The 12,161-nt window shown below is 49.2% G+C and overlaps 1 protein-coding gene across 3 annotated transcripts in view; it reads right to left on the bottom strand.

Moving 5' to 3' along the window:
* Nucleotides 1–11,411, bottom strand: part of UNC5D (unc-5 netrin receptor D) — a 107,121-nt gene extending 95,710 nt beyond the window's left edge. For all 3 annotated transcript variants that reach the window (XM_036396790.2, XM_036396791.2, XM_036396792.2), the window contains exon 1: nucleotides 10,846–11,411. In XM_036396790.2, the coding sequence (XP_036252683.1) occupies nucleotides 10,846–10,927 (82 nt within the window). In that variant the 5' untranslated portion in view covers nucleotides 10,928–11,411. The remainder of the gene's footprint in view (nucleotides 1–10,845) is intronic.
* Nucleotides 11,412–12,161: the final 750 nt, after the last annotated feature.

The following is a 12,161-nucleotide window of genomic DNA, read 5'->3' as shown; positions in this document are numbered from 1 at the left end:
CTTTGTTTCCAGGCAGAGCCTCCCTGCCAGAACTCAGATCCAGGAGGAAATTTCAGCGCTTCAAGCAGGTTGCTATTTTTTTTTAATATCCCCATCCATTAACAGAGCTAAATATTGATTGCCTTTTGACATGTTATTGATAAAACCACTTTTTTTTAATGCCATTTGTTCCCACAGACATCGCTCAGCTTTAAATTAAGCCCAAGGATTATTTCAATTATTTAAAATGGAATTATTAGTTAAATTACAAGCGGCGGCGATTTGAATTGTTATGGATAAATAACAATTCAGGAGGTCAACGAGTGTTTTAATTGGTTTTAATTTGGAGGTGCCAAACGTCCTCTCAGAGTAATGAGAAGAAAATGGATCCAGAGGTGAATTTTCAGCTTTTCACTGCTCTGACACTGCCCAGACCCAACCTCATCTTGAATTAAGTAATTGGCTCCTGGTACAGATAAAAGGGGCCCGGACAAGCACTCGATTTTCCCTTTTATCTTTTTTTAAGGACAATCGTTTGTTCTGCATTCAGAGCTGTGGTCATCCTCCCACAGCATCACTGCTTTGGAGATGGAGAGAGAAAAAATAACAACAAAACCAAGAGTTCAGGGCCAAAAAAGAAACAAACAAAAAAAACAAAGAAACAAAAAAAAACCAAAAAAAAAAACCCCAAAAAACCCAACAAAACCAAGAGTTCAGGGCCAAAAAATAAACAAACAAAAAAACAAACAAACAAAAAAAAAAAAAAAAAAAACCCAACAAAACCAAGAGTTCAGGGCCCAAAAATAAACAAACAAAAAAAAAACAAAAAAAAAAACCCCAAAAAAGCCCAACAAAACCAAGAGTTCAGGGCCAAAAAATAACCAAAAAAAAACCCCCAAAAAATAACAACAAAACCAAGAGTTCAGGGCCAAAAAATAAACAAACAAACAAACAAAAAAAAAAAACCCAAAAAAAAAAACCAAAAAAAAACCCAAAAAAACCCAACAAAACCAAGAGTTCAGGGCCAAAAAATAACAAAAAAAACCCAAAAAGAACCCCCCAAAAAACCCTCGAAAAAATAACAACAAAACCAAGAGTTCAGGGCCAAAAAATAACCAAAAAAAACCCCAAAAAATATAACAACAAAACCAAGAGTTCAGGGCCAAAAAATTACCAAAAAACCAAAATAAAACAACAACAAAACCAAGAGTTCAGGGCCAGAGCAGCTGCAGGAATTGGCTTTTCCAGGGCTGAGCTCGGAAAGGTTTCGCTCCCTCTGGCCATCAATAATTGCTCTGCTCTGGCCCAGCAGCTTTAACCTGAAAATCAGCTGGCCCAGGGCTGGGGTCTGGTGTGTTCAGAGGCTTTCTGTGCCTTTTATTGACACAAAAACCAAATTTCTGTGCCTTTTATTGACTCAAACCCCAGATTTTTGTGCCTTTTATTGACAGAAAACCGGATTTCTGTGCCTTTTATTGACCTAAAAACCAAATTTCTGTGCCTTTTATTGACCCAAAAACCAGATTTCTGTGCCTTTTATTGACACCAAACCCAGCCTTGGCACAGTTCCTGGTGGTAACTCCAAACACCCTATGAAAGTATCACCCTAAATCACCATCCTAAATCACACAAAAATCAGCTTTCTGTGCCTTTTATTGACCCAAAAACCAAATTTCTGTGCCTTTTATTGACACAAAAACCAGATTTCTGTGTCTTTTATTGACCCAAAAACCAAATTTCTGTGCCTTTTATTGACCCAAACCCCAGCTTTCTGTGCCTTTTATTGACCCAAAACCCAAATTTCTGTGCCATTTATTGACCCAAACCCCAGATTTCTGTGCCTTTTATTGACACAAATACCAGATTTCTGTGCCTTTTATTGACACCAAACCCAGCCTTGGGGCACAGTTCCTGGTGGTGACTCCAAACACCCTATGAAAATATCACCATAAATCACCATCCTAAATCACACAAAAATCAGCTTTCTGTGCCTTTTATTGACCCAAATCCCAGCTTTCTGTGCCCTTTATTGACACCAAACCAGATTTCTGTGCCTTTTATTGACACAAAACCAGATTTTTGTGCCTTTTATTGACACCAAACCCAGCCTTGGCACAGTTCCTAGTGGTAACTCCAAACACCCTATGAAAGTATCACCATAAATCACCATCCTAAATCATACAAAAATCAGTTTTCTGTGCCTTTTATTGACCCAAAAAACAAATTTCTGTGCCTTTTATTGACCCAAACCCCAGCTTTCTGTGCCTTTTATTGACCCAAAACCCAGATTTCTGTGCCTTTTATTGACCCCGAAACCAAATTTCTGTGCCTTTTATTGACACCAAACCCAGCCCTGGCACAGTTCCTGGTGGTGACTCCAAACACCCCATGAAAATATCACCCTAAATCACCAAAATTGCCATTTCCTGCAGGTTTTACAGCCAGAGATTCCCCAGGAGCTGCCTGGGTTGCTCAGGACACCTTCCAGGTTAAATAAAGAGCAAAAGAAACCTCAAGAGCTTGCAGAAACGCAGCGTGGCCACCAGCACCCATAAAACATTTTAAGTGAGCACTCATTTAATCACAACCTTTGGCACTCCCAGCTCCCTGGAACGGCAGATTCAGCTCCGTTCCAGATTTACCTGGTTCGCACTCACCCAGGGGAGCCTCTTGCCTGAGAAAAGTTTTTAAAACCAGACCCAAACCTGCTGCGTTTCAGCCCAAATGTTCCTTCTGCATCCCTGAGCCAAAGCCACCTTGTCAAGTGGGGTTTGGTTGGTTTTTTTTTTGCACTGAATAATTTTAATTTTAGTTTTAATTTTAATTTTTTTTTTAAAGGGATTAATTTTTTTCAGGGATTATCTGAAAATGCCACTTGAAAAGAGGAGGGGGAAAGCCACGAATGGGGGGGAAAAGGAATTAAAAAAGGAGGAATGGGAATGGGAAGGGAATGGGAAGGGAATGGGAAGGGAATGGGAATGGGAAAGGGAAAAGGAAGGGAAAAGGAAGGGAAGGGAAGGGAAGGGAAGGGAAGGGAAGGGAAGGGAAGGGAAGGGAAGGGAAGGGAAGGGAAGGGAAGGGAAGGGAAGGGAAGGGAAGGGAAGGGAAGGGAAGGAAAGGAAAGGAAAGGAAAGGAAAGGAAAGGAAAGGAAAGGAAAGGAAAGGAAAGGAAAGGAAAGGAAAGGAAAGGAAAGGAAAGGAAAGGAAAGGAAAGGAAAGGAAAGGAAAGGAAAGGAAAGGAAAGGAAAGGAAAGGAAAGGAAAGGAAAGGAAAGGAAAGGAAAGGAAAGGAAAGGAAAGGAAAGGAAAGGAAAGGAAAGGAAAGGAAAGGAAAGGAAAGGAAAGGAAAGGAAAGGAAAGGAAAGGAAAGGAAAGGAAAGGAAAGGAAAGGAAAGGAAAGGAAAGGAAAGGAAAGGAAAGGAAAGGAAAGGAAAGGAAAGGAAAGGAAAGGAAAGGAAAGGAAAGGAAAGGAAAGGAAAGGAAAGGAAAGGAAAGGAAAGGAAAGGAAAGGAAAGGAAAGGAAAGGAAAGGAAAGGCTTGCTGGGGACCTCGTGCTCCTGTGGGGTTCCCTGAGTGCTGCAGACGTCTGGGGAGCAGGATTTGGGAGGATTATTGCTGGGAGATTTCCTTAAGACGCGATTATTCTGCAAAGGCTTTTTCTCCTCTGTTAAGTTACACGGTAACTGCTTGGAATCACTGGGGTTTTTATTTTCCTTTATTTTCCTCTTTCCCTTCCTTCCTTCCTTCCTTCCTTCCTTCCTTCCTTCCTTCCTTCCTTCCTTCCTTCCTTCCTTCCTTCCTTCCTTCCTTCCTTCCTTCCTTCCTTCCTTCCTTCCTTCCTTCCTTCCTTCCTTCCTTCCTTCCTTCCTTCCTTCCTTCCTTCCTTCCCTTCCCTTCCCTTCCCTTCCCTTCCCTTCCCTTCCCTTCCCTTCCCTTCCCTTCCCTTTTTGATGAAATCCTTTCTTCTATTCTTTAGTTTTAGTTTTTTCATTTTCAAGGTTTCCCCAGCTCAGAGAACATTTCCCTGCAGAAGTGATGCCTTAAATTCCAGCTTTTCTATTTTTTTATATTCTTTGATGCTTTAGTAACTCTGAGCTTTGTGTTTGCAAGTTCTCTTCCAAGGGTGGGGAGAAAATAATTCCTTTTCCAGCTTGGGACCAACTCCAGGCCCAAAAAAAGTGTAAATTACTGAATTGAAGAGAAAAAAAAACAAGAAGGATGGGACTTGATAACCTAAAGCTATAATTAGATAATTAACTCCAATATGCAAATGGAGCAGAACTTATAAAAGTGACGGACTCTGTGACCAGTTGTGCAAAATTACCCACAGCAAAAAAAAAAAAAAAAAAAAAAATTAATTAATTAATCAGGGGAGATGATGTCAAAGTGTAATTAAGGGTAATTCCCTGCATGGAAATTCCTAGAAGTATTTGGCACTGAACAATGTTGGGCAAGTCGCTGGACTTAATAAAAATCTCTAAATTAAGAACATTTTTGAGTGGTTTAAAAGGCCAGGAAAGGGTGGGTGGGCAGGGGAAGCTGAAGGAAGCCTTCATCAGCTTTGTGCAGGTAAATTCCAGGTGCTCAGGCTCCTCTGCCTGCTCCAAAAAGGGATTTACTGGGGGGACCTGAGGGGGCAAAAAAAGGGATTTATTAGGGGGGTGATGGGACACAAAAAGCACTGAACAATACTGGGCAAGTCGCTGGACTTAATAATTAAAATCTCTTAATTAAGAACATTTTTGAGTGGTTCAAAAGGCCAGGAAAGGAAACCTTCATCACCTTTGTGCAGGTAAATTCCAGGTGTTCAGGCACCTCTGTCTGCTCCAAAAAGGGATTTACTGGGGGGAACTGAGGGGGCAAAAAAAGGGATTTTTTGGTGGAAACAGAGGGGACACAAAAAGGGATTTTTTGGTGGAAACTGAGGGGACACAAAAAGGGATTTTTGGGGGGAGTTGAGAGGACACAAAAAGGGATTTTTTGGTGGAAACTCATGGGACACAAAAAGGGATTTTTTGGGGGGAGTTGAGGGGACACAAAAAGGGATTTTTTGGTGGAAACTGAAGGGACACAAAAAGTGACCTTTTTTGGGAAACTGATGGGACACAAAAAGTGATTTTTTCATGGAAACTGAGGGACACAAAAAGGGATTTTTGGGGGGAGTTGAGGGGATAAAAATGTCATTTCTTGGGGGGAGCTGAGGGGACACAAAAAGGGATTTATTGGGGGGAACTGAGGGGACACAAAATGGATTTTTGGTGAGGGGACACAAAATGTGATTTTTTGGTGGAAACTGAGGGGACCCAAAGCCTCCCCACCCCCTGCCCTGAGCCCCACGTGGCACAAGCAGAGCATTAAAATTATAAATAAATAGCAAATGAAGCATTTCTGGTTCGAGGCACAGGAATGGGACCATCTGCTCCAGCAGCATCCCAGAGCCTCCGAAACAGCAGCCTCTGGTGTCAACATCCTGCTCCTTCCCTCCTCCCCACCTTCCACCAGAAGCAGGGCTAAAAATACAGAAAATGCACGGCCAGGGGCCCCCGGGGCTCTTTGGCTCTGTGATTTTCCATCTTGGCATAAATCACATTATTTGTGAGTGGAAAACGCGCCCTGACAAAGGGTCAGCGCCCTAAGCCAGAGCAGATATTCCTGCCCAAAGCCAGGCCTTGCCACTTTTTCTCTCTGAATTCTCTCCCAAATTCTGTCACAGCACAAACACGGAGAAAATCCAGGATTGAGCAGAACCCCTGACACAATGATTCCACTCCTGACACCCAGCTTTGCTCTCCACACCCCAAATTCCTCCAAATCTGGAGGAAATAATCTTTGTTCCAAAACCTGAGTGTCCCAAAAAAGCTCCAGACCTGCAGCACACCCTGGGAGATGGGGAATGGGGAGGGAGCTCATTCCCTGAGAGGTTGAAATAAAATTATAAAAATAAAATTCAATAATATAAATACAGAGCCCCCAAATTCATGTGGTTTGGAGGAAATAATCCTTGTTCCAAAACCTGAGTGCCCCAAAAAAGCTCCAGACCTGCAGCACACCCTGGGAGATGGGGAATGGGGAGGGAGCTCATTCCCTGAGAGGTTAAAATAAAATTATAAAAATAAAATTCAATAATATAAATACAGAGCCCCCAAATTCATGTGGTTTGGAGGAAATAATCCTTGTTCCAAAACCTGAGTGTCCCAAAAGAGCTCCAGACCTGCAGCACACCCTGGGAGATGGGGAATGGGGAGGGAGTTTGTTCCCTGGGAGGTTGAAATAAAATTTTTAAAAGAAAATGAAATTCAATAATATAAATATTGATGGGGAAAGCCCACACGAGGCACTGCAGGGGAGTGGGAGGACAGCTGGGAGCAGAGCTTGTGGTTGTTATTTTAATGAACATTTCATCCTAACGAGACCAAAATACAGAAAATACAGAAAATACAGAAATTCCTGCATGGAGCAGAGCCAGGAGAGGCTCCAACAGCTCCAGGTCCTGCCTGGGTTTGTGTTCATCCCGTGCCAAGCCCAGGGCTGGGTGATCAATACCCAGCTGGGCTATTGGTAACACCTGGAGAGCAGATCAATGACCCCAGGGGCGGTATTGATTAGCCTGTGGTAGTATTGATACCAGCCTGTGGTGTTATTGATACCAGCATGTTTTGTTATTGATATCAGCCTGTGCTATTACTGATATTAGCCTGTGTTATTATTGATATTAGCTGTGTTATTACTGATATTAACCTGTGTTATTGTTGATATTAGCATGTTTTATTATTGATATCAGCCTGTTTTATTATTGATATTAATCTGTGTTATTATTGATATTAGCCTGTGTTATTATTGATATTAACCTGTGCTATTACTGATATTGGCCTGTGTTATTATTGATATCAGCCTGTTTTATTATTGATATTAATCTGTGTTATTATTGGTATTAGCCTCTGCTATTATTGATATTAACCTGTATTATTACTGATATTAGCCTGTGTTATTATTGATATTAACCTATGTTATTACTGATATTAACCTGTGTTATTATTGATATTAACCTGTGTTATTATTGATATCAGCATGTTTTATTATTGATATTAATCTGTGTTATTATTGATATTAGCCTGTATTATTACTGATATCAGCCTGTGTTATTATTGATATTAACCTATGTTATTACTGATATTAACCTGTGTTATTACTGATATCAGCTTGTATAACTACTGATATCAGCCTGTGTTATTATTGATATTAACCTGTGTTATTACTGATATTAACCTGTGTTATTATTGATATTAACCTGTGTTATTATTGATATTAACCTATGTTATTACTGATATTAACCTGTGTTATTATTGATATCAGCCTGTATAATTACTGATATCAGCCTGTGTTATTATTGATACAGGACCTGCGCCCTCAGCTGGGGCTGGCACAGCAGAAATGTCCCAGCAGGAGCTGCTGAACGTCCCCCAAATTGCCCAAAACTGCCCCAAACCAGCAGGAATGGGCACAGCCAAGGAACAGCCGCCCCTGGAGTGGCACTGCCCCAAACCCCAGCCCCTTTAGGACGAACAATTGGGGGTGCATCCAATTCCCATCGTTAAACGCAGGACAAAAGGGCCAATCCGGGCACCCCCGCCCTGCCCTCGCTGCCAGACTCATCCCCGCACCAGCACAAGTTGCTGGTTTTACCCAAACCCAGCTTGGTTTCTCTAGGGAATTTTTTTATTTCTTTGTCCTGCTGGACAGCTCTGCTGTAAGCACGCAGAGATCAGAGCTTCTCACAGCCAAAAAAAAACCAAAAACAATTAAAAACTCCCCAAATCCACGGGAACGCTCGGAGATCTCTGCTCCAGCAGCTCCCTGCCCACAGAGCCGCCCCAATCCTTGGGTGCCTTCGTTTCATCAGCACGAAGATCCCCAAACGATGCTCGTTTAGCACCAAACCGAGCAGGAAAATCCCCAAACGATGCTCGTTCAGCACCAAACCCAGCCGGATCCCTGTGATGCGAGGCACAGCTCGGAGATGCAGCAGGGAATTCACAGAACTCAGACGTCTCCATTCAGAAATGTGCGGCTCAGAATGAGTTTGGAGGCATCAGTGAGGTAATAAATATTAGTGACTCTCTCCTCCAGTTACCAGCCCTGTCAGGGCAATTTTTTCCTGTAAAAACACAAGCCCAGAGGTATCCATGGATATTCATTCCAACAGATTTCAAACGCCGTGCCAGGGGTTTCTACAACCGCTCCATTTGTCTTTAATCCCCGCTCAGAACAGAGATCTGAGCACAATCTGTCTCTGAGGCAGCTTTGAGACAACTTCATAAACCAAAACCTCCCAGCTCCAGGCTTGGAGCTGAGCTTTAACTGCTCCAGCCACCAAAGTGCCCAAAAATCACTGTTCTGCCTCAAAACCATGCCCAAAGCCCTGCCGCAGCCCAGAACTCCAAATCTCCAACCTGAGCTTTAATTAAAGAGCTGGAATTTGTTGCTTGGCAGCGCCAGGAGCATCCTCCAGCCCCGTGGTGTGAAATTCCAGCTCCTGAGCTGGAGCTGCCCGAGGTTCCCAGGTGGGAGGCGCAGGGGGCACCGAGCAAAGCACAATAAAAACCAGGAATTCTTGTTTTCCATTCCACTCTGGTTATTTATTTCACTGCCCTCTAAACTGGTGGGGTTTTGTGGGTTGGTTGAGGTTCTTTTCCTCACCCAAAACACCCCCCAAAAAAGCACATTTTGGCTGTTAAATCCTCCTGGCTTTGCCTTTGCTGGAGCCAGTTCAAGGAGAGGTCCGGGCAGGTGAGGTGGCCAGGGAGGATAACAAAACCCAGGAATTCTTATTTTCCATTCTGCTCTGGGTATTTATTTCACTGCCCTCTAACTGGTGGGGTTCTGGGGGTTGATTTGGGGTTTTTTCCCTCCCCCAGAAGGGCACATTTTGGCTGTTACACAAAATCCTCCTGGCTTTGCCTCTGCTGGAGCCAATTCAGGGAGAGGTGAGGGGGCCAGGGAGTAAAACAAAACCCAGGAATTCTTGTTTTCCGTTCTACTCTCATCATTTATTTCACTGCCCTCTAAACTGGTGGGGTGTTGTGGGTTGGTTGAGGTTCTTTTCCTCACCCAAAACACCCCGAAAAAGGGCACATTTTGGCTGTTAAATCCTCCTGGCTTCGCCTTTGCTGGAGCCAGTTCAGGGAGAGGTGAGGGGGCCAGGGAGGCTCCAGGGAGACACAAGCCCGTGGCTCCACCTGAGGATGGGCTCCCCTACTGGGGCTGTATTTTTCCTCACCCAAAACACCCCCAAAAAATGCACATTTTGGTTGTTACACAAAATCCTCCTGGCTTTGCCTCTGCTGGAGCCAATGCAGGGAGAGGTCCGGGCAGGTGAGGGGGCCAGGGAGTAAAACAAAACCCAGGAATTCTTGTTTTCCGTTCTACTCTCGTCATTTATTTCACCGCCCTCTAACTGGTGGGGTTCTGGGGGTTGGTTGAGGTTCTTTTCCTCACCAAAAACACCCCCGAAAAAGGGCACATTTTGGCTGTTACACAAAATCCTCCTGGCTTTGCCTTTGCTGGAGCCAATGCAGGGAGAGGTGAGGGGGCCAAGGAGGCTCCAGGGAGGCTCCAGCCCGTGGCTCCACCTGAGGATGGGCTCCCCTACAGAGAGCAGAGCCCATAAATTTCCAAAGGAAATGAAAGGAAATCCAAAGGAAAACGGAAGCGCGGACACCACGGAGGCGCAAAGGGAGAGCTCGGCTGCCAGGAGCTGCAAAGCTGCGAGGATCGCTGCGCTGTGCAGGCAGCAGCGCCGGTGCTGAACATCACAGAGATGCTCACCGCAGCAGGTCCCTTCCTCCAAAGGCAGGACAGAGCCCCGCCCGCACATCCCCGCACCTCCAGCGCCCGGAGAAGCCCCGGCAGCCCCGCCGAGGGTGCGGGACCCCGAGGGTGCGGTGCGGGCTGCTGGCATCGTCTGCTGGGTGCCCTGAAGAGTTGACTGCCCTCCGGTGATTCACCAGCGGAAAGTTCAATATAATCACCAAAAAAAAAAAAAAGGACTCGGAGCATCTCCAGTGCCTGCCTGGTACACGGGAAACGGATCCACCCGCGTGTGCGCATCGGCCGGAGGCACCCGCGGGAGAGACCGAGCCCCCCGAGCCCGTCCCGGGACAGCCCGAGCGGGTCCCTGAGCCCGTCCCGGGACACCCGAGCGGTGTCCGGGCCCCGAGGCAGCCCCGGCCCCGCGGGATGCCCGCGGCTGCTGCCCCGCACAGCGCGGAGCGCTCCGAGCGCGGAGCCGCAGCTGCGGGGATGCGCTGAGCCCCAGGGAGCGGAACGGCCGCGATCACCCCGAGACCTCGGCCAGGATCGCCCCGAGACCACCCCGGGACCACGGCCGGGACCACCCCGAGACCTCGGCCAGGATCGCCCCGAGACCACCCCGGGACCACGGCCGGGACCACCCCGGGACCATCCCGGAATCACGGCCGGGATCACTCCGAGACCACGACCGGGACCACCACGACCGGGATCATCCCGGGACCACCCCAGAACCACGGCCAGGGTCACGCCGGGACCACGGCCGGGACCCCCGGCGCCGTCGCCCGCGGAGCCCAGGGCAGTGCGGGTGTTTCTCCGGGAGATGGGATGAGGATGCTCCTCGCACAGGGAGGATGCGGGTGTTTCTCCCGGCGCTGGGATAGCGGATGTTTTTCCCGGCGCTGGGACAGCCGATGTTTTTCCCGGCGGGTCCCCACTATCCCCTGCATCGCGCATCTCCCGCTCCGCCATCCTCGGGCGCTCCCCCCGCCCCGCAGCAACCGGTGGGACCCCCGCACCCCAGAGCCGCCCTGGGGAGGGCAGGACGAGCCCCGCTTACCTCGCAGCGCGGCCGTGCAGCCGCACAGCCCCAGCAGCAGCAGCAGCAGCCACCGGTGCAGGCGCGGGGCTCCTCCGCCCATGCTGAGCCCGCAGCGCCGGGGACGGAGCCGGGGATGGAGCCGGGAACGGAGCCGGGGATGCGGAGCACCGGGATGCGGAGCCAAGGATGGAGAACCGGGATACGGATCCCCGGGATGCGGAACCAGAGATAGAGCTGCGGGATGCGGAGCACCGGGATATGAAGCCCCGGGATGCAGAGTCGGGGATGGAGCTGCGGGATCTGGAGCCCCGGGATGCGGAGCCGGGGATGGAGCCCCGGGATGCGGAACCAGAGATGGAGCTGCGGGATGCGGAGCACCGGGATATGAAGCCCCGGGATGCAGAGCACCGGGATCTGGAGCCCCGGGATCCGGAGCCGGGGTTGGAGCTGCAGGATGCTGAGCCCCGGGATGCGGATCCGAGCTCCAGCCGGAGAATCAGCCGGGCTTTCGGGCGGTGTTGGGGGGTTTTGCCCGCCCCTCTCCCCTCGCTGCTCGGCTCCCGGGGATGCGGGCTCCGCTCCCCGCTCCGGCCGCCGCCGACTCCGGGGCCGCGGCGCGCGCCCGCATCACTAATGAGCCGCCCCTCCCCCCGCAGCCAATTAGGGGCGCGCGGGGCGGGGCCTGACGGCGGCGCGCGCGCAGGTGCGGGGGGGGGATGGGGGGGATGGGGACACGCGACATCACACACCCCCCCCGGCCCTTCCCCCCCAAAGTGCGGCGGGGGAGGGGCACACGGGACAGCTGGGACACGCCCAGGTGTGCGGGATGGGGACACGCCCAGGTGTGAGCTGGGACACGCCCAGGTGTGCGGGATGCGGACACGCCCAGGTGTGAGCTGGGACACGCCCAGACGTGCGGGATGGGGACACGCCCAGGTGTGCGGGATGGGGACACGCCCAGACGTGCGGGATGGGGACACGCCCAGGTGTGAGCTGGGACACGCCCAGGTGTGCGGGATGGGGACACGCCCAGGTGTGCGGGATGCGGACACGCCCACACTGTCCCTACACCCGGGGGTGCGGGACCCACCAGCCCCAGCCCGGGAGAGCCGCTGGAAGCAGCCCCGAGGTTCCCCTGCAGCCCCGAGGCCAGGCTGTGCCACCCGGCTGTGCCACCAAGCGTGGCCCTGCGCCCTCCCTGCCCCTCTCCAGGTTGCTCCACCCTTTAACCTCCCACATTTGCACCCAAACCCCTCAAATCCCATCCCTGTGCCCAGGATCAGGATGAAAACCCCCCGAGCCCACCCGTCCGTTCTGGGCTGTTGTTATCAATA

This window comes from Molothrus ater, chromosome 28, assembly GCF_012460135.2.
Source record: "Molothrus ater isolate BHLD 08-10-18 breed brown headed cowbird chromosome 28, BPBGC_Mater_1.1, whole genome shotgun sequence".
Classification (NCBI taxonomy): Eukaryota; Metazoa; Chordata; class Aves; order Passeriformes; family Icteridae; genus Molothrus; species Molothrus ater.
This window is presented reverse-complemented; position numbering and strand designations above follow the sequence as displayed.